We start from the raw sequence: 21,200 nt of genomic DNA on the forward strand, positions 1-21,200 counted from the left end.
TCTTCGCATTGAAGTCGCCCAAACAGATCTTTTGATATAACCTTCAGAATTACATCTACGACGGCTTGAGTTGACTGTAGAAGTTCTCTTTGTCTTGCAGATCGGCGGCATCGCTTATGGCGCATAACATTTGATTATAGTAATGGTTGCTCGGACCCGTAATGCTCAAATCTGGCAATGATTATCCTTTCACCTATAGGTTCTCCCTACCATAAGCGCAGAATGTGTCTGAGCGCTTAGTAGGGGAAGCCAACTGCGCGATGCCGGGGAGCGTGTTCACCTCGTAAAATCCAGAGTATATCAGAACTTTGTCCCGACGGCGTTCTGTGCTTTCCAAAGTTTGCCCAACGGACTTCACTCATTACCAGGATCTCAAGCTTCTTCATGCGGCGTATGCGCCTCATTGGCAAGTTGTGCCAATTCTACCCTGCTGGGCTATGGTTAAAACGTTTCATGTTCCTATTCGTGTCCGTTGTTTCGCGCTAAGAGTCGTCGCCGTAAAATCAGTCCGCATTCTGTGTTAATAACTGTTAATAAATGTGGAAGTGCTTAATGACCACTAAGCTGCGAGGCGGCTCTGTCCCAGTGTGGGAATGTAATGCCAAAAAGAAGAAAGAAAAAAGTTTGTGGTGAAAAACATCTTTTACTTACTACTTTTTTTCCGATGAACTCTAGTAATAAGAAAAACCACTTTAATACATTAATAAAAAACCCAGATTAAATCCACGTTTGCCAGTGAGAGATTTTTGATACCTTCCTTAGTTATAAGCGAATTTTTTTTTCAGACGCCAGTATTTAAAACGAGGATAATAAAACTACTTCCAGCTTCCACGGCGATTTACCGTGGAAAGTGAGAAAATAATTGCCTACCCAAAGGCGGATGTCTTGGGTTGAGTGACAACTCAACGAATGATAACGTACTTGTACTTCATGCTGCCTATCGCAAAGTGCGCTCGTCGGATTAGATAACTAACTATTGTGGACATGAATTAATAACTTCATCGTAACGCTGGTTGCATATATTGTACTTGTACTTTCCAGAGACCACAGTATTACTTAATCCAGAACTAACTAAACTGTGTCATTGATCTGAACAAAACCTTCATTAGCGTTTACTAAAAACATATATTTTCGCCTGTATGGATAATAATTTGGTAGAAATCCAACTGGTTCAATACCTTAAAAATGAGCGAGATTTTTATGGTAGTAAATTCTAGAATTTCCACACATACTTGCATACATACATGCAAGGCTGAGTGATCTATTAGTGTCTCAAAACATGCTCACATTTACATTCTATTTCTACTAGTAAAATTTTTGAAATCCCTTTCAATTTTTACGTTTTTGCTTTTCTGAGAAGATTTTTTGTACATGCTTCATATATGTTCCTCAATTCAAAATCATTTGTTTCTTTGAAACAAATCAGAAAAATAGGTGGCGATAATTCACACGTTACATCATCGTTGCAATTATATTTTCAATGTCAAAGTGGAACTTGTTTCCAAATACCATAAGATTTACTTATTAACTCACGAGATTTCTTGATAGATTAATACGTAACACACCTGCGTAACGCATAACAAAGTGAGTATATACCCTTCCGATAAAGGGTAAAAAGCACGATTTTTTTTAAACGAATCTGGAAAATAAATTGCCTACTTGATAAAATTCTTTTTTCTTTGCATCATTTTTACGCTTCACTTTCATTTTTCAGAACATTTTCAGTAAGCAATTTTTAAATTTTTTTGGTCGCAACGGGGATTCGAATCCAGGACCATCAACAAAAAGAAGTTGAGAAGTTGCTCATACTTCTATTCGTTGAATTTCCACATCTACTGCATAAATTATAGTGCAATTAGGATTTTGTTCTACGAGTACTCTTGTTGCCATTGTTGAAGGCATGGAAGATATTTCTTCTTCTACTACATTCTTCAATCCCACTGAACTTGGCTTCATTTTTCAACCCAGTGTTTTCGCATAAAGAATATAAAAGTAACATTTTTCATGAGTTTAATCTGAATAATGCAATCATCGTATGTTAATCTATTGATTGTTAAATTAAATCATGAAAAATGTAACTAATTTGAGATCTGAATCATAGTTTTGAAATATGTTGTGTTTAATCTAAATCTTTTCTTTATTGCTTTATAATTTTTTTTATTTCCGAGCAAAGTCTGATATTTAATAGAGCAAATTGAACACATATTTTGATGTCGCATAAATTGAAATTATTATTTGTTTTCAGATTCTAATTTTCGTGATTGATTACATATTTTGATTTATTTTGCGCTAGATTTCTTTGTTGTGATATGACATCAAACTGATTACTTATTTGGTTAACGAAAATAACATCAAAATTAGTTTTCAATTTGCTTCATCGACAGCGTTTTCGATTTGATGTCAGTAAGATTTTTGTAATATAGATTTTGATTTTTTACTGTTAAAACGACCAAAAGGACCTGAGTTATCAAAATTAGTTATTTCACAACAACAAAATTAGTTTTGATTTGCTCTCAACCATTGCTCGGTTCTGGTTGGTAAAACCAGAACACTTTTTTTCCTATCAAAATTCTTATTTTTTCAATTCAATTGTAATTTCTCCCTACCTAATTTTTGATTATATTTCAAACACTTTTGTAAACAAGATTCTAAGTCATTTGACAAATCAATACACTCCCATCAAACTAACACCATCAATCGTATAGGCTAATGCTTCTGCTACCCGTGGATGCTGTTGGTTTGCGTGGGAGACTATCAATTCGTCATATCGAGCTTGAATTTGTTTCACAAATCAATCGTTTTGAAAATTTGGTGATATTAAACATTTCACACAATAAACAGACGTAATAATGGACATTTTAAAAAATCATAAATCATACTCTTCCACTTTATGAATTTGCGAAATAAAATTTAGTACGACGAAGCATAAGGCGATAGTTGTTCTGTTCCTCAAGGTCGTTGAGCTTACTCTGTATATCAGAGTACAATCTTTCCAATGCTTTATTATTCTTGAGTTGTTGAATGGCATCCTTAACTTCTCGCGGTAGGGCTGGTGCTATCGTCCGCTGAACTGATGCAGTCGTCTTCTCCGCTGCTTTACTTTCACTGCATGTACTCTCAGCGCCATTTAGGTGTTCTTGTAGTGCTGTTTCACCTTTCCATCACCACATAATCTGTGCACTCTTCGTCAGACAAAAGCATCGCTACAAAGCAAGACCATGCAGGGTGGCTGTTCAATTCTCGGTCGAGTCTAGGCAATTTCGTTGTGGTATTAATTTCCCTGACATAAAAGTATCATCTGTTAGCCTCATGATATACAGATACAACTGTTTACTGCTACTTATGGATCTATGTACACACTCCGGTGGTGCAAAGACCGAGAAGATCTCATCCTTAGCGCGGCTATCGCTTTAACCTGTTGCCAGGTTAGATTTCGTCGACTTCTTTTATTTCTTTATTGAGGCTTCGCCGCCATGAGCCTCTGGTCTGCCTCTGCTGCGATGTCCCGCTGGGACAAATCAACATCAGAGATATTCAATTTGCAAAAAGAGAGCTAACCGGTGGAGGTTGGTACTCGGATTCTGATGGCTTTTCCGCAAACGTGACCTTTAATGGTTTGTTTGTAGGGGTTATCACGCCTATCTCAGAAGTAGGAGGTTGAGGTTCGAGTCCCTCAGACACGTGGATTCTTTTCGCAAATTTCATATATTGTCCATTTCGAAGAGCATGTGCTGTGCATGTGCACAGCCAACCTGTTTACATCTAACGATTTGGTTTTGTTGACGTTGATGACTAAACCTGCTGAGAAGGAGCTCGACAAGGTCGTGAGCTTACTCTGCATATCAGAGCGCCGTTGCGAGAGTGCAACGTCATCAACCGGATAGTCGTTTAGGTGCTCCATGGTTAAGGCTGCCATAACAGCCGCGGTTTGGTTCACGGTCAATCGCATCTACAGAATCTCATCGATTACGATGAGAGACAGATAACAGTGATAGAATACATCGCCTCCTCCACCAGCTACGACCCGGATAGGGTCGGACAAACCCCATATGCAGCACTTCACACGAAAGGCCTCGTACTGTGCTTCGATGAGGCCGATGATTTTCTCAGGAACCCCTGCTCTCAGGGCGCCCTAAATATTCTCGTGATTGAGACGGTCGAAAGCTTTCGTAGTCAATGAATACCAAGTAAAGGGACTCTGAATTCGTTGACCTGCTCCAGAATGATGCGGGCGTGACAATATGTTCACACAGGATCTTCCGCACGGAATCGGACTCTGCCCCGGAGAGTCGCATCGATCTTCTCCTGAATCCGGCTAGGATAATTTTGCAGACTTTGAAAACGGTACAAGCAACTAATGCCTCGCCTTATGCATACAGTCAGGTCACCTGGCCTTTCTGATACGCTTCAGTCGACCGGAAAGTTGCGGTGTCCCAGATATTACGAAACAAACGATGCGTAGTGAGTGGATGTCATGGTGTCAGCTTTGAGCATCTCGTTGATATGCGATCGCCCTGGGAGCATTCGATTTCATGCTTGGATAGTTTCAATCTCTAAGTGATGGAGCTTCAGTATTGACGCGTGTATACGTCGCATCCTGGCAGATCATGCCGAGGTGGTGATGGCCTGGCTGGCCGAAGTTGTTCGAAGTGCTCGAACCAGCGTTCAGCTGATCAGTTGGGTCTGTCAATAACTGATCATTCGCGTCTTTCACAGGCATCGTTGCATTCATCTTCGCCCGTTAGCGTCGTGAGATATCGTAGAGAGGCGAATGTCTGTGCGGCGGCTCTCTCTCCTTCATAGGCCAGAGATCTGCCCGCTCGCTCTTCGTCGACATGCGTTTTACTTCCTTCTCAAGAGCTGCGTATCGTTGACGGGCTAAGACTTTGGCTCCTTGGTTTCCTCCTCTATCTTCCTCCAGGTGTTATCGGCGATCATTGTTTGCTCTGGGTGCGAGTTCTCCCAGATTATTCTCCGCTTCAGAGTTATCCATTAATAATGTCATGATAAAAAAATGCGCTGATATTGTTTTTCTTTGAATGAAACATTGAAAAAGCATGAAAAATGCGGTTTCTAGCCATATGTGACATGACTTAATTTATGGACGCCTCTCCACAGGGTTACCAAACTTGTCTATACGAGGGGTCCATTAATATTTTATGAAAAAATGCCTAACGGCCCATAACGGCGTTATCGTCGAGCTGTCAATCGAATTTCTAATATTTATTTATTCAATCACATATTTTGTATCTATACATATTCAAGTTTATTGTAAAGTGCAAAGTTGAAGTTGATCGAAAAAGTGTTTCTATAAAATAAATTATCATGTTTTCACCTATGTAAGATAAAAGTAACATTCATGCTAAATCCTGTTCATCCTTTCAAGTGTACTGTTTAGCATTGCTGTGTTAGTTTACTTTGAAAAGTTTAAAGTGTTCAGAAACCTGATCTTCAAGTGTATTGGGCATCTTCTTTTATGTATAATTGGCTTGTTTCCAATTGCTTGTGTGATAAGAAAAAATAAAGGATTTAAGAGATTAAATTTTTGTCACTTGTCTGTGTGAAGCAGATCCTACCTGCTACTAGCCTAAACAACATTCAAAATTAATCTCTCGGTCGAAATCAATATGAGCGAAGGTCAGGAGTCCCCACCGAACGACATGCAAGATGTTAATTCGGTGGATCCATCGGCACCCCCAGTGATACCGCCGCGGGAACATCTGGTAAGTCTCAACGAACCTTATTAATCGCATTTTGGAGTATCATCACATGTATTTTACCGCAAAACAGATTACCACAGCAATAAAATTTCTGAACAATCCAAACGTAGTAAGAAGCGCCGTTACCCAAAAGCAATCGTTTCTTCGGTCCAAAGGCATGACAGAAGAGGAAATACAGCTGGCCTGTGAACGGGCAGGAGTCTTTACCAAAGATCCAAACCTCCAAACTCAGACGGTAATCAGCATGGGAATGGGCACCTCTGGTGCTCCGACGGGATATTCGAATGGAAATTATGTGATCCAACCGAAGCAGTCGTGGTTAGGACGCCTCAAGGAGATCCTCAACTCGGTGGCTCTCGTCAGCGGATTGATGTATGGCGTTTATCTCTTTTATAAGGTATCTAAAACATCTAAAGTTCATGGAAATCTACCCCCGATTTGCTGGTATTGGTGGTGGTGGTGATGGTGATAAAGATAATCGTTAATGTTTACTATAGATTAATATTTATGATAACGGCTTCGTTTTAATTATAAAAGATCTACATGCTTTTAGAAAGCACAACATAGGTCTAAATAAGGGTTTTGAAATTATTAATGTAAAGCAATATATATGAAATTTGTACATAAAAGATATGCAGCGTAAGTTAATGCAATGAATATAAGTAATATTTATTGCATTTCAAAACTAAATCGTATAATTGATACGCGAATTTGTTGTAAAATAATCTTATCTGTCAGAAATAGCATAATTTCCGCTCTTCCTCTGTCTTTTATACATGTTTTTGAAAATATTTGCTCAATTTTGGCAGTTATGAAAATATTTGCCAGTCGTCGTAGAAATTATTCACAATGTTTGAAAAGTCGATGTACCTCTCAGTAAAATTTAATTTAAAAAAAATTGGGATTGCCATGATTGGGGTGGGTCGGCTTTGAGGAATATACATAAGACTGTTGTAGGTTTCGGGTCATAGAATTTTGAAAACGTACGGGAATGCGTTTTGGTCAACCAAGTTACTCAATTAGGATAAAGTTAAACTGTGTTTTAATCATCTAAGTGTTTTGTAAATTCTATGTACGTTTGTTGTCGGTTGTTTAAACCTCAAGTCATATAGAGCTTTTTTTATTGGTATTGTATTAGTTATTGTTAGATTGTGTTAGATAGCAAGTCGTATGTAAATTCAATAAAAAAGATGAAGTTTTATGTTACAACTCCTATTTTCTTCTTCTATCTATCAATCTTTGCTTTTGTCTCTTATCTATCTTCTATATTCCGATTTAAATTAGCATTATTAAAAGCCGAAAACAGCATTTTTGATTTTTCCAGAAAGCTATCCAATTTTTTTTTCAATTCAATATGTGAATTTTCTCTGTACCAACTCTACACATTTTTGCCTTTCTCGTGCAACAAAGTTTTTCTTAAATAAATTTCATGAGACTATATTTCAACGTTTCACCCACAGATAAACAGTCGTAATAACTAGAACATTTTATGGAAAACATCATTCATCAATAACTATACCATTATTTTTCATGCATGTTGCGCGAAATAAAATTCAGTACGACAATGTCAACATAAGGCGTCGTTAGTGTGAAATGCCAAACCTGAGGATATACGATGCGCTAAATGTGAAACTTGCAATCAGTTGTTTTTCAAACTGTTGTATATATGATCTATACGAATTTCTTCAGTGTTGCGTCTGTTTGGCTGTGCTTCACCTATCACCTAAGCATTTCTCGCTTAACTTTTCAAAAGGTCCTAAGTAACATTTTTTTCATGATTTAATCTGAATAATGCAATCATCGTATTTCATGTTAATCTATTGATTGCAATACTCAAATTAAATCATGAAAAAAATGTTACTTAGGACCTTTTGAAAAGTTAAGCGAGATTTCATAGTTTTGAAATATAGTTTGTGTTTAATCTAAATCTTTTCTTTTATTGCTTTATAATTTTTTTGACTAATTTCCCGAGCAAAGTCTGATATCATTAATAAAGCAAATTGAACACATATTTTGATGTCAGCATCAAATTGAAAATTATTATTTGTTTTCAGATTCTAATTTTCGTGATTGATTACATATTTTGATTTCATTTTGCGCTAGATTTCTTTGTTGTATGATATGACATCAAACTGATTACTTATTTGGTTAACGAAAAATAACATCAAAATTAGTTTTCAATTTGCTTCATCGACAGCAGTTTTCGATTTGATGTCACAGTAAGATTTTTGTAATATAGATTTTGATTTTTTTACTGTTAAAACAACCAAAAGGACCTGAGTTATCAAAATTAGTTGATTTCACAACAACAAAATTAGTTTTTGATTTGCTCTCAACCATTGCTCGGGTTCTTGGTTGGTAAAACCGAGAACAGCTTTTTATATTTTCCAAAAAGCTATCCAAAATTCTTTATTTTTTTCAATTCAATATGTGAATTCTCTCCTACACATTTTTTTTTATTATATTTCAAAACGACTTTTGTAAACAAAGATTCTAACGTCGATTTGACAAATCTGATAACACTCCCATGCAAACTAACACCATCAATGCGTATAGGCTAATGCTTCTGCTACCCGTGGATACTGTTGGTTTGCGTGGGCTATCAGATTCGTCATATCGACGCTTGAATCTTTGTTTACAAAAGCAGATAAGTCGTTTTGAAAATTTGGTATTGATTAAAACATTTCACACACAGATAAACAGACGTAATAAGTAGGACATTTTCTTTAAAAAAAATCATAAATCAATTACTCTTCCACTATTTTTCATGAATGTTGCACGAAATAAAATTTAGTACGACAATGGCAACATAAGGCGATAGTGTGTTCTGTTCCTCAAGGTCGTTGAGCTTACTCTGTATATCAGAGTACAATCTTTACCAACTGCTTTATTATTCTTGAGTTGTTGAATGGCATCCTTAACTTCTCTCCAGGTAGGGTCTGGTTGGTTTCTATCGTCCGCTGAACTGATGCAGTCGTCTTCTCCGCTGCTTTGGCTTTCACTGCATGTACTCTCAGCGCCATTTAGGTGTTGTAATGCTGCTTCCACCTTTCCATCACCACACAGAATCTGTCGGCACTCTTCGTCGAACCAAAGCATCGGCTACAAAGCAAGACCATGCTGAGGGTGGCTGGATTCGATTCTCGGTGCCGGTCTAGGCAATTTTCGGATTGGTAATTGTCTCGATTTCCCTGGGCATAAAAGTATCATCGTGTTAGCCTCATGATATACGAATGCAAAAATGGTAACCTGGCTTAGAAACCTCGCAGTTAAACTGTTTACTTACTTACTTATGGATCCTGCACACCTCCGGTGGTGCAAAGGGCCGACTTGAAAGATCTCCATCCTGAGCGTTGCCCGGCTATCGCTTTAACCTGTTGCCAGGTTAGATTTCGGTCGACTTCTTTTATTTCTTTATTGAGGCTTCGCCGCCATGAGCCTCTGGGTCTGCCTCTGCTGCGATGTCCCGCTGGGTTCCAGTCTAATACTTGTTTACAGATTTCGTTTCCGCCCCTCCCATTTCCGATCCCGAATTTCTATTGCTATCGGCCTCTGGTGACAACGACGATGGAGCTCGTTGATTGAGATCCAGTTGTGAGGCCACCAGGCCCGAATTATATTGAGTGTTCACAGCATATGTTTCGAAATGGACAAATTGATATGAAATTTGCGAAAAAGAATCCACGTGTCTTGGAGGGACTCGAACCCTCAACCTCCTACTCTCTACATAGGCGTGATAACCCCTACACAACAAGACCACTTAAAGGTCACGTTTGCGGAAAAGCCATCAGAATCCGAGTACCAACCAACCTCCACCGCGGTTAGCTCTCTTTTTTGCAAATTGAATATCTTTCGGATGCTTGATTTGTCCAATCTCCACATGTGCTTTACTGTTGTATATCCACAGTCAAGCGAGTGCACATTGTTTATTAAACGAGAGGATCGCACTCCATGCCCCACAGCAACGGGCTGGTATAGAATGCGAATCAATCGCACTCTGCTGTGCCATAGGCTTGCTTGGCTAAAGCATTTGATGAGTTTGATTGCCTTACGTAAGCGGTCGCGTGTACTCAGACGACTAATGATGGTGGAAGACCGATACTAGATTACAATTAAGGTGATTATACAATCAAGCCATGTGGTGAATTTCAAATTCACCACACGGTTTTCTACTCCTATTATCAAAAGTTCAAATCTAGCGTAATAATTGTCGTACAATGCTGAAATTAAAGTCGATTGTTAAGCATGAGTAAGCAAACGATCTACGGATGTTTCATCCCCATGGGCATTGTGGTTCTCTCAATTCGTGCTCTGGAAAAATCACTAGAAAAAGCACGTGGTTTCCAAGATGGCCGATTTGCGGCTTTGTTGTATAACCACCTTAATTGCATATTATTCGGCAACTCGGCCGTACGTGGATATACAACAGTAAAGCACATGTGTAGATTGGACAAATCAAGCATCCGAAAGATATTCAATTTGCAAAAAAGAGAGCTAACCGCGGTGGAGGTTGGTACTCGGATTCTGATGGCTTTTCCGCAAACGTGACCTTTAAGTGGTCTTGTTGTGTAGGGGCTATCACGCCTATCTAGAGAGTAGGAGGTTGAGGGTTCGAGTCCCTCCAAGACACGTGGATTCTTTTTCGCAAATTTCATATTAATTTGTCCATTTCGAAACATGTGCTGTGCATGTGCACAGCCAAGATATTTAACAAAAAAACGGTTTTCGTACGGCCGAGTTGCCGAATAATATGCAATTAATTGATTCTCCACTGGTTACCCGGCTACTGTGAAACTGGAAGGAGTCACCGTGTTTACATCTAACAATTTGGTTTTGATGACGTTGATGACTAAACCTGCTGAGAAGGAGCGCTGGACAAGGTCGTTGAGCTTACTCTGCATATCAGAGCGCCGTTGCGCGAGGAGTGTAACGTCAACAGCCAATTCGAAGTCGTTTTGGTGCTCCATGGTTATAGGCTGCCATAACAGCCCGCGGTTTGGTTCACGGTCAATCGCATCTATCAGAATCTTGTCGATTACGATGAGGAACAGTAACGGTGATAGAATACATCCTTGCCTCACACCAGCTATGACCCGGATAGGGTCGGACAGAACCCCATTGTGCAGCACTCTACACGAAAAGGCCTCGTACTGTGCTTCGATGAGGCCGATGATTTTCTCAGGAACCCCCTTGCGTCTCAGGGCGCCCCAAATATTCTCGTGATTGAGACGGTCGAAAGCTTTTTCGTAGTCAATGAATACCTAGTAAAGGGACTCTTGGAATTCGTTGACCTGCTCCAGAATGATGCGGAGCGTGACAATATGGTTCACACAGGATCTTCCGACACGGAATCGGGACTGCTGCCGCCGGAGAGTAGCATCGATCTTCTCCTGAATCCGGGCTAGGAAAATTTTGCAACTTTGTAAATGGTACACAGCAACATAATGCCAGTCGTCGACCGTCAGTCGATCGGGAAAGTTGCGGTGTCCCAGATATTACGAAACAAACGATGCAGTACTTGAGCGGATGTCATGGGGTCAGCTTTGAGCATCTCGGCTGATATGCGGTCGACCCCTGGGGCTTTATTCGATTTCAAGCTTTGGATGGCTGTTTGAATCTCTAGCAGTGATGGAGCTTCGGTATTGACGCGTGTTATACAACGGATCCTACACGTAAAAAAAATTAATTATTTAATTTATTAGATTTGATTTAATAGCTTTATTACTCATCAAATATGTAAACCATCAGGCCACGCAATAACCATCATGTCATATTTGCATATGATCTGTTAAGCGTGTATATATGTTTTATTTCATGGTGCAATGAAAAGTATAAGTTTTTCCTAATGGCAAAAATGTATTATGATAAACTTATACCTTTCATTTTATTTGGACATGGCGTACATGGCGATAGTAAGGAGAACCTCGCGTTAGTTTTCTCGGTGGTTTTATCAGGAAAGTATCTTTACACTTTAGTTTATTTTTTAATTAACAACCAATATTTTTTTTCTATGTATAGATCTGATATTGCGAGATGCAGATTATACAACAAACCGCAACAATGCACTGGATCCATCATCCATCTATCAGAAGATCCTCGAGACTCGTGAAATGAGGAATATATGTTAAAATGGCCAGTGCAATATAAGCAGCGGTCATCCAGATATATGAATAGGTTTCTAGGTAAGTACATGCATAGCAATACCAACTACAGTGGACAAAGATATAAATTGATTCCTGTTCACATTCATTTCAGAAATGCACTGGGAATGCTCCACAACAGGTTCCGGTAAAACAATCATTTTCTGGAATAAATCACCTGGTATTGACGAATGCTCGGAAGTACCGTTTGAAGAATGTTTTTGCTAGCTGGATAGTTATTCAATAAATAAAACTTCTATTCAATGCTGACCAATTGCTAATACTTTATTTCAATTTGAAATTAAGAAATCCATTCAAAATAAACCTCAATATTTTTCATTAGACTAACCTTATACATGACATAAACAAATCTAATACCCATAATTATTACAAATGCATGATACTCATAAGCCAGACTTATACTTTTTATTCTTTGTTATTCATAGCTCACATATGAGCATTGTATACGTTGTATTAGAATTACTCAATGGCAAAAATGTATAAGAATTTCTTATATATTCGTTATGAAAATTTATTTTCGTGTAGGCAGATCATGCCGAGGTGGTGGTGGCCTGGATGGCACTTGAAAAAGTTGTTCGAAGTGCTCCAACCAGCGTTTCAGCTGGTCAGTTGGGTCGGTCAATAACTGATCATTCGCGTCTTTCACAGGCATCGTTGCATTCATCTTCGTCCCGTTTAAGCGTCGTGAGATATCGTAGAGGAGGCGAATGTCCCCGGTTGCTGCGGCTCTCTCTTATTCGTCGTCCAGAGAGTTTGACCACGCTCGCTTGTCCCGTCGACATGAGCGTTTCGTTTGCTTTTCCAGAGTCGAGTATCGTTGACGAGCTAAGACTTTGGCTACTCTGGTTTTTGATCGCTCTATCGAGGCTTTGGCTTCTCTTCGCTCCTCTATCTTCCTCCAGGTCTCATCGACGATCCATTATTTTCTCTGGGTGCGCAGTTCGCCCAGATTGTACTCGCTGGTGGCGCTGAAGGCATTCTTTATGGCAGTCCATTGGTCTTCCACGCTGCCACCTTCCGGAATATCTGCAGAACGCGTCTCCAGTTCTTCAACGAAGGACCATGTTTCACCGTGGCGTCTTCCAGTCGGCGAGTGTTGAATCGTCGTCCAACTCTTTGCTCCTGCCGACGAATCCGCGCAATGCACAGGCGTATTTCGCCGATGAGGAGGTGATGATCAGACGCAATATCGGCGCTACGTTTATTCCGTACATCAAGAAGACTCCGTTTCCATTTTCGGCTGATGCAGATGTGGTCAATTTGATTTTCTGTAAAGCCGTCACGGGAGTCCCACGTGACCTTGTGAACCGGTCGATGAGGGAAGAGCGATCCCTATTTCACCATGTTGTTATTACCACAAAATTCTGCGAACAGCTCTCCGTTTTCGCTCATTTCTCCGAGACCATGGCGTCCCATAATGCGCTCATGGTTCGAGTTGTCGGATCCGATCTTCGCATTGAAGTCGCCCAAACAGATCTTGATATAACCCTTCGGAATTCTATCTACGACGGCATTGAGTTGACTGTGGAAGTTCTCTTTGTTTGCAGATAGGTAGCATAGGTTGGCGCATAACATTGGATTATAGTAAGGTTTCGGACCCGTGTTCTAAATCTGGCAACGATTACAGGGTGGCCACTGAAATTCGATTTTCAAATTCCCGTTTTTTTCCCGCTTTTCCCGATAAATTTTGTCAAATTTTCCCGGTTTTTATTTAACTTGAAAAAAATTAGCGTAAGAGTTTTTGGACCGTACCCTATGTGTTTTATCTTTTATCTTTTATTTTTTGCCCAAAAATAATATTTTGAGGGGGCAACAAAATAAAATTCGGATAATTTTGAGAATTTTCAAAACATTCTTTAACAAATCCGAGAAGTTTTTTGATTTTTTCATTTTAATATTTATTTTTCCCCTTGACCTTCCAACTAATAGGACATAATGATCAGCTCTTCAGAGAGCTTCCTAAGTAACTGATATATCTGATGAAGAAATAATCGCAAGATTATGTGAGAAAAGACACATTTCTCGAAATCGAATTAAATCAATATGCTTAACTTAGAGAACTTAGCAATGCAGTAAGTAAAGCAGTGTATAAACTCATCATAGTTATTGGTATTGCTTTTCTAAAAATCTACAAAATTATAAAACAATTAATTTGAACACAGATTTACCCCGAAGTCCCAAATCTTTGTTTCCGAACAAAATCATTATTTTGTTTTTATAATAGTTTTAGGCACATTTTTGGGCAATCAAAACATTCAGTTCGTAATTGAATCTGCATTTCAAATTTCTAGAATTTTGTTTTCTTTTTTCAGATTTCTAATCATTAAATTAAAATCTTGTATCTATTATTGAGAAGTTTGAACGTTCTTATTCAATATAATAATATTGTAATTTTCAATGTTTAGGAACTTATTCCTTATTTTTCGAGAAACAAGTTAAAACATATTTTAGAGTATATCTTTTACCATCATAACCTTAAATTATATTAGGTTAGTTGGGAAAAACACTAAACTGTAATAATGTAAAATATCACAGACATAATCACGAAGTATCAACAAATGACATTTTTTTTGATTATATCATGTATCAAAATATATATTATTCACCATATTCATTTTTTGTTCCGAGTTCGATAATAGAAGTATCTTCGTCTAAAGACGAGCTTGGAGATTAAAAGAATAACTTAAAGATGAAAGAATGAAAATTTCGATATTCGCTTCTAAGCTTGCCTCGTAACTACGTAATGAACTTACAAAACATAAAAAATCACAATAATAAAGATTTAAAAAAAATGCCTCGTGGCAAATATCTATGATATATGTCACTAGAAATTGATATCAAAATGATCTAGTGACAACACAAACTGGATTTGAAAAAAAAAACTACCTCATTACCTTACTTAATTAGGTATCACACAGCATGTACTAAAATCAAATAATTCAGTCAGAATGTGACTGAGTAATAAACATTGAAGAGTTTTTTTTTCCTTTTATCAACATTATTAAAAAAATAAAAGAATTTTAAATGTAATTTGACGAAAACTTATTTTTTCCCGGTACATGTGCTGAATTCCCGGGTTTTCCCGCTTTTTTTCCCGGTGACATCAATTTCCCGTCTTTTTCCCGCTTTTCCCGTTTTTCCCGGTTCGGTGGCCACCCTGTGATTATCCTTTCACTTATAGGTTCCCACTTCATAAGCGCAGAGTGTGTCTGAGCGCTTAGTAGGAAGCTAACTCCGCGATACCGGGGAGCGTGTTCACCTCGTAAACCAGAGTATAGCAGAACTTGTCCCCACGGCTTTCTGTGTTCTCCAAAGTTTGGCCAACGGACTTCACTCAGTCCCAGGATCTCAAGGTTCATGCGGCGTGCCTCATTGGCAAGTTGTGCCAATTTACCCTGCTGGGCTAGGGTTAAAACGTTTCATGTTCCTATTCGTGTCCGTTGTTTCGCGCTAAGTGTCGTCGCCGGAAAATAAATTGCCTACTTGATAAAATTCTTTTTTCTTTGCATCATTTTTACGCTTCACTTACTTTTCGCGAACATTTTCGGTAAGCAATTTTTAAATTTTTTTGGCCGCAACGGGATTCGAACCAAGAACATCAACAAAAATTATGTTGGGAAGCGTTCACTTTATCCACACTTCCATATCGACTACAAATTATAGTGGTTAGGATTTTTGTTCTACGAGTACTCTTGTTGCCATTGTTGAAGGCATGGAAGATATTTCTTCTTCTACTATGATTCTTCAATCCCACTGGAACTTGGCCTACTTTTCAACTCAGTGTTCTCTTAGCATTTCCTCAGTTATTAATGGATAGCTTTTCTATTCCCGCCATTGCATGAGTTTGTATCGAGCTCGCCATCTCCGGATTGGCAATTCTACGCCTTTGTTCGTGAGGGTAACTGCATGGAAAAAATATAACAAATGAGAAAACGAGTAAAACAATTTTTCGTGACATTGAAGGTAGCAGGTTGGGGACAAAAGGTCGAAAGATATAAGGTCGAAAGGACAAAAAGTCGAAAGACAAAACATCGAAAGACAAAAGGTCGAAGGGACAAATGGTCGAAAAGGACAAAAGGTCGAACGGGACAAAAGGTCGAAAGGGACAAAAGATCGAAAGGGAAAAAGGTCGAAAAAAAAACGAAAGATCAATAAGATCAAAATTACACAATTTTTAACAATTAATTTAAATTCATTTATTGAGTACAACTAATAGATGGATGTTTGAGTTTTATAAATATCACATCGATCTGTCAAAAAGGCGCACGCCGCACATCAAATACATCAATGCGCGCGACTGTGGCGTGCCCTATTTTGACAGATCGAAGTGACATTTAGAAAACCTTGATATCCATCTATTATTTGCCCTCATTGAATGCATTTCATTTAATTGTTAAAAATAGTGAAAAATAAAAGGGCAATTTTTTTGTCAACTGTATAGGACAACTCTGTCTCGCACAATACACGTTTTATTCATTTCCAAAGTCAACAATCTGCTTTATCTCTAACAAAACTATCTAGACATTCATAATATCGTTTCATAGTAATTTCTCCTTTTTTGAAAATGGCTCTTTCTTCAACTTTGATTAATGAGATGAGTGTGTTATTATTTCTGCTTGAAGTTAAATGCATAGCACAAACACCCAACTTGTTATCAACTTGTTCTTGATCGAAATTTTGTCCCTTTCGACGTTTTCGACCTTTTGTCCCTTTCGACCTTTTGTCTTTTTCGACCTTTTGTTCTTTTCGACCTTTTGTCCTTTCGACCTTCTGTCCCTTTCGACCTTTTGTCCTTTCGACCTTATGTCTTTCGACCTTTTGTCATAGATTCGAAGGTAGCAGGCTTATAGGCATACTGGCTACTGCATGCTTTCGGACCAGATAGATGGAAAGTACTCAAATCGCATCCAAGTAGAAAAAAATGTTAAGGAACATGTGACCTTTGCTAGGTAGCTTCTTGATCACGCAATTTTCAATTGGATTTTTGGATTTAAGTCTTTCGCTGATCTGAGCCAATTCTTTCGGGCGGATCAGTATCAGTCAGTTCTGACTGGTCGATTCGGGCGATACAGATCCGTTTACCGCTGTTACAGTTTCAGGAACGCCTACCATTTGGTTGCTGTGTATCTGAAAGAAACTCTCGCCCAGGAGTTCAGCTTTCTTTGATAAAGAGGCAATGATACATTCTCCTTGACGAAAGGTGGACTATACTTTATTGATTTCCGTGAAATTTCGGCAATTCTCCAAAGAGTGTTACGATCCGCATTTATTGTGCGGAGGGTTGCTCTAAAAGTATCGAACCTAGCCTGGTCATATGGCTCACTAATTTTTCGGTTTAGTGGCAGTACAAATTTCCTTGTTGAGCGGGTATATACTGTTGTCGACGTTTGTTACGCAAGGTAATTAATATCCTGGGTACAATCTTAAGTTGTCGACGTTTGCTACGCAAGGTAATTAATATCCTGGGTACAATCTGATATAGTCAGCATTCGATAGTGTCGCTTATGTGTTACAAGTATCGAAAAAGCTTCAGCTTCCGTAACAGTAATCGTGGAGAAATTGAATAGTAACGTAATTATCCTTTTCACTGTTGAGTTTTGTAATACATGGAGTGACCTCGGTTTAGTAAGTTCAGTTTATTTTTAAAGGCGAATCTAATCTACGCATGCAGCGCTTTTGATTGTTGGTACTCTCTTGGTACTTGGGGACGTGATAAGACTGACATCAAATATTACAGGAGGATGGTTCGATAAAAGTTCGTTTTTTGCTACTGGTTTTGTCACTTTCAGCAAGCTGTTGGAATTAGGCAAATGGGATGAAGAAATCTCAAAACGACGACTGATTGTTGAATTTTATTAGCCGATTTTTTAGCCTACGTGTAATTCCAAAGAAGATGACGTGCATTCAAATCTCCAATTATTATAAGTTATTCACCGCTTCTATGTCTCAATCAAATTGATTGCCTCCTTGCCTTGGGAAGTAGGCAGTGAAAACATGTAGAACCTCGTCTCTTGCGCTAATCGAGATGCCTACACTTTCGATGACCTTGGTTGTAATATTAAACTCAGAGTGCTTTACCCTTTTCTTATTGCAATTAAGACGCCACTTCTCTACTGTGATTGGTTACTAACAAATTAAAAAAGGGACCCTCTACTTCGATAGGCCATTACTTAATGGCCTTTCCAATATGGAATAACTGTGTATCCCGTAATTGGAAGCTTTTGAAAGTACTTGAATTCGACGTTTTCAAAAATAAGGTTTAATTCGCAAATCATGTACATAGGAATCCCAGCAATGTGTATAACGGTTAGACAAAAAGGTTGGGATAGACAAAATTTTGATAAAACCAGGACCATCGGATGCGGGAACTCTTCTGTCCCTTATAAAAACTTCAGATCGGTCATACGACACCGGGTATGTTCTGATTTGAATTCCATAAATGTTTTACCTATGTCAACCTTTTTATCTAACCCCTGTTATATGTACTGGGAACCAAATGTGGCGACCAAAGTGCTCCTTCTCCCTAACATCATTCAAAAAATTCTTATTCATTCAAACAACCCATTTCGATTGCAGAAATTCATAGAACCCCTCATTTTCCGAGGAAAGAAGAAAAAATCGATAGATGACAGCATGGCCGATTTGAAGCATTTAGTGGAAGAGAAGATAGATAGCGTCAACGTTGAATTGAACAAAGTCAAGGAAGAACTCGCCAGAGTTAACCATGCGCAACACGCTACCAAGGAACTGACAAGCGTAAAATCCGATTTAGTCTCGATCAAAGGATTGCTGTTGAATAGGTAAGTTCACCCCAATTCATCCATAGATATTTCTCCTACTGATTTCCCATCTTGTCCTACCAACAGGAAACAATTTGCCTCGCCTAGTCTGCCAATGATGCCACCCTCTATTCCTGCCTGGCAGCTGCAGTCCCAATCGCAGGAGCGAACACCGACCAACGATGGCGATCCGGACAAGAATGACGATAACGACACCGGTTCTGGTTCCGGCTCGAGTGAAAACGATGTTGTGCTGAAAAACAGCGACAGCAGTTTAGAAATAATGTGAGCACCTTTTACTGACCGCAAATATGATACGAAGGATTTGAACAACCATAAACTCTGTTTTTATTTGCAGATCTTAAGCAAGAAAGAGTGTAACCACACTTTGGGATGATATTAGAAGAAATGAATTTTAATTCTAATAGGGATTAATTTTTGGGATAAGGAATCATTAAGTCAAAAAATCGACAGGTTTTTAGTTAGGCCATTTTCTAATATTATTTTTAAGATTGATATCGATTGCAAATGAACAATTAATTATTGGCAATATTAGTTGGAAGCCTGCAACTAAATTTGGTACTAAAAGCATTTATAAGTTTTGTATAAGATTTAATTGGTTTACGACGGGTCATTCTTCCTTGATCGAGGAAATTAAAAAAAGATATGTAGTGAAATAAATTAATTAGTCCCAAGAGTTTACGTGCTCCATGCAGATAATATCACCTCATTAAAAACTTTTTTAGTATAGACATAGAGTAATGTTGGGGTTAATGATACCTCAGAATGCCTCAGATAGGTAGCAAAGATAGATATCAAGATAAAAGATATCCAATACATGGATAGGATGAGAACCATTTTCAATGTTCTCCAGAAGCAGGGTTGATGCCTTTCTCGTGAAATGCAATAATATGAATTGATCAGAATGATAAAAAAGCACGTTAAGAAAATAGGTTTCATATTCAAATTCCCATGAGGGGATGTCCGTATACCACGTGGACAATTTAGAGGAGAGTGAGTATGGTGAATAACCATGGCTCACACTTCTTTTTTACTAAGCATGATTAAAATATGTTCACGTGGTATATGAACAGTTCCGGTATATGAGCATAACCCCGCTCTTGATTCTCTGATTATGATTATGATCACCCTTATTCTTGTTTACGGACTAACAAATCAATACCAGACTTTCAAAACGACTTATTTGCTTTTGTAAACAAAGATTCAAACGTCGGTTCAACGAATCTGATAGCACTCCTACGCAAACCAACACCATAATCAGGTAGCAGACGCCTTTACCTTCGTATGTTGTCGGTTTGCGTGGGAGTGCTATCAGATTCGTTAAACCGACGTTTGTATCTTTGTTTACAAAAGTAGACAAGTCGTTTTGGAAATTTGCTATTGAAATATTTTGAACAAATCCGATTCGTTTAAACCGTTTTCCCGTTGATGTTGGTTGCGTAAACCAGAATTCCAGGCGATGGGTAGGTGCAAAAATTGCTGGATGTTACGAGGCTCTTGGTAAATAGGGACGAGGCTAAATTATCACTGCTAGCGAAGGGTGCCAAACGATGAATGGCAAATTCTTCAGCATCAGATAGCTAATGTCGTGCGGGTCGATTGATTTCATTTTCGCCATCTTCAAAGCGAGCTTTAAATCAGCGAAAGAGAAGAGTTGATTGTGGTTTGTCTCCGGAAGGTTTTCGTATTTTCCGCTATGAAGATTACGCCTGGAAATGAGTGAATTGTGTAGACTTGTATTTTTAATTTGCAAGAATATGGATATGGATGGCACCAAGGAAGTTCTCGAACCCTTAGTATCTGGGTTCGATCATTTAGTAATTCGTCAATAACTTATTCTATAGACTGAATTTCAAAATGTGTTGTATGATCGACTTCTAGTCCGAAGTTTTTCTACAACTTTAGCTTTAGTTCACGCTTTAGTTGGCAACGGCGGCTCTTCTCGACCTTCTATGGCCTGAGTAGTTAGTGCGAATAAGGGCGTCCTTGTGATGTTTTGTTGTACATGTTATGGACAGCTAGTAAATCCCAATCCCCTACACATTCTGAAGACACTTTTCTTGCTTCAGAAGTGAATGCTTTTTATATTACTAGCGTTATTAACAAAAAGATTTGAGATTTGATCAAATTATTCGCAGTACTACTTGTCCAATACCCCCAGCTGGGTGACGGATAGAGGATGAAGCACGCAAGTGTTAAATGATAGAGGATGAAGCTCGCATGTTAAAGAGCAGAGTGTAAAATAATCGAAAATTTTTGGTGAAGTCCACCTTTGTTCAATTGTCAGTTCACTTCCAGACACATTCATAGTCGGCTCTGGACAGTCAATATTCAGGTGAATATTAGTCATTGAATATTTATTGATAAATTATCTAAAATGTAAACACGTTTCAAATGAGTAAACTGATTTATCACACAGGACTGAATCCGATTTTCATCCGCGAGGCACTTTCAACGGTAAACATCAACCTAAACAATGCTAATAATGTTTTTTTCTGCACATAGTAAACACACTCAGT

At 38.5% G+C, this 21,200-nt stretch overlaps 1 protein-coding gene and 1 long non-coding RNA gene across 3 annotated transcripts; both read left to right on the forward strand.

Annotated features, from left to right (window-relative positions):
- Positions 1 to 5,224: 5,224 nt before the first annotated feature.
- Positions 5,225 to 19,357, forward strand: LOC134211337 (peroxisomal membrane protein PEX14-like). 2 transcript variants are annotated; one of them, XM_062688108.1, is made up of 5 exons: positions 5,225 to 5,723; positions 5,791 to 6,117; positions 18,458 to 18,681; positions 18,748 to 18,945; positions 19,019 to 19,357. In XM_062688108.1, the coding sequence occupies exons 1-5, from the start codon at positions 5,628 to 5,630 to the stop codon at positions 19,023 to 19,025; spliced, it is 852 nt and encodes a 283-aa protein (XP_062544092.1). In that variant the 5' UTR covers positions 5,225 to 5,627; the 3' UTR covers positions 19,026 to 19,357. The 2 variants fall into 2 exon arrangements, with proteins under 2 accessions (XP_062544092.1, XP_062544093.1); XM_062688109.1 differs by lacking the exon at positions 19,019 to 19,357 and having other exon boundaries at positions 18,748 to 19,000.
- Positions 11,747 to 12,130, forward strand: LOC134215582 (uncharacterized). The gene is made up of 2 exons (XR_009980230.1): positions 11,747 to 11,902; positions 11,976 to 12,130. It is a non-coding gene; the product is annotated as an uncharacterized LOC134215582 (long non-coding RNA).
- Positions 19,358 to 21,200: the final 1,843 nt, after the last annotated feature.

This window comes from Armigeres subalbatus, chromosome 2 (genome assembly GCF_024139115.2).
Source record: "Armigeres subalbatus isolate Guangzhou_Male chromosome 2, GZ_Asu_2, whole genome shotgun sequence".
Taxonomy (NCBI): Eukaryota; Metazoa; Arthropoda; class Insecta; order Diptera; family Culicidae; genus Armigeres; species Armigeres subalbatus.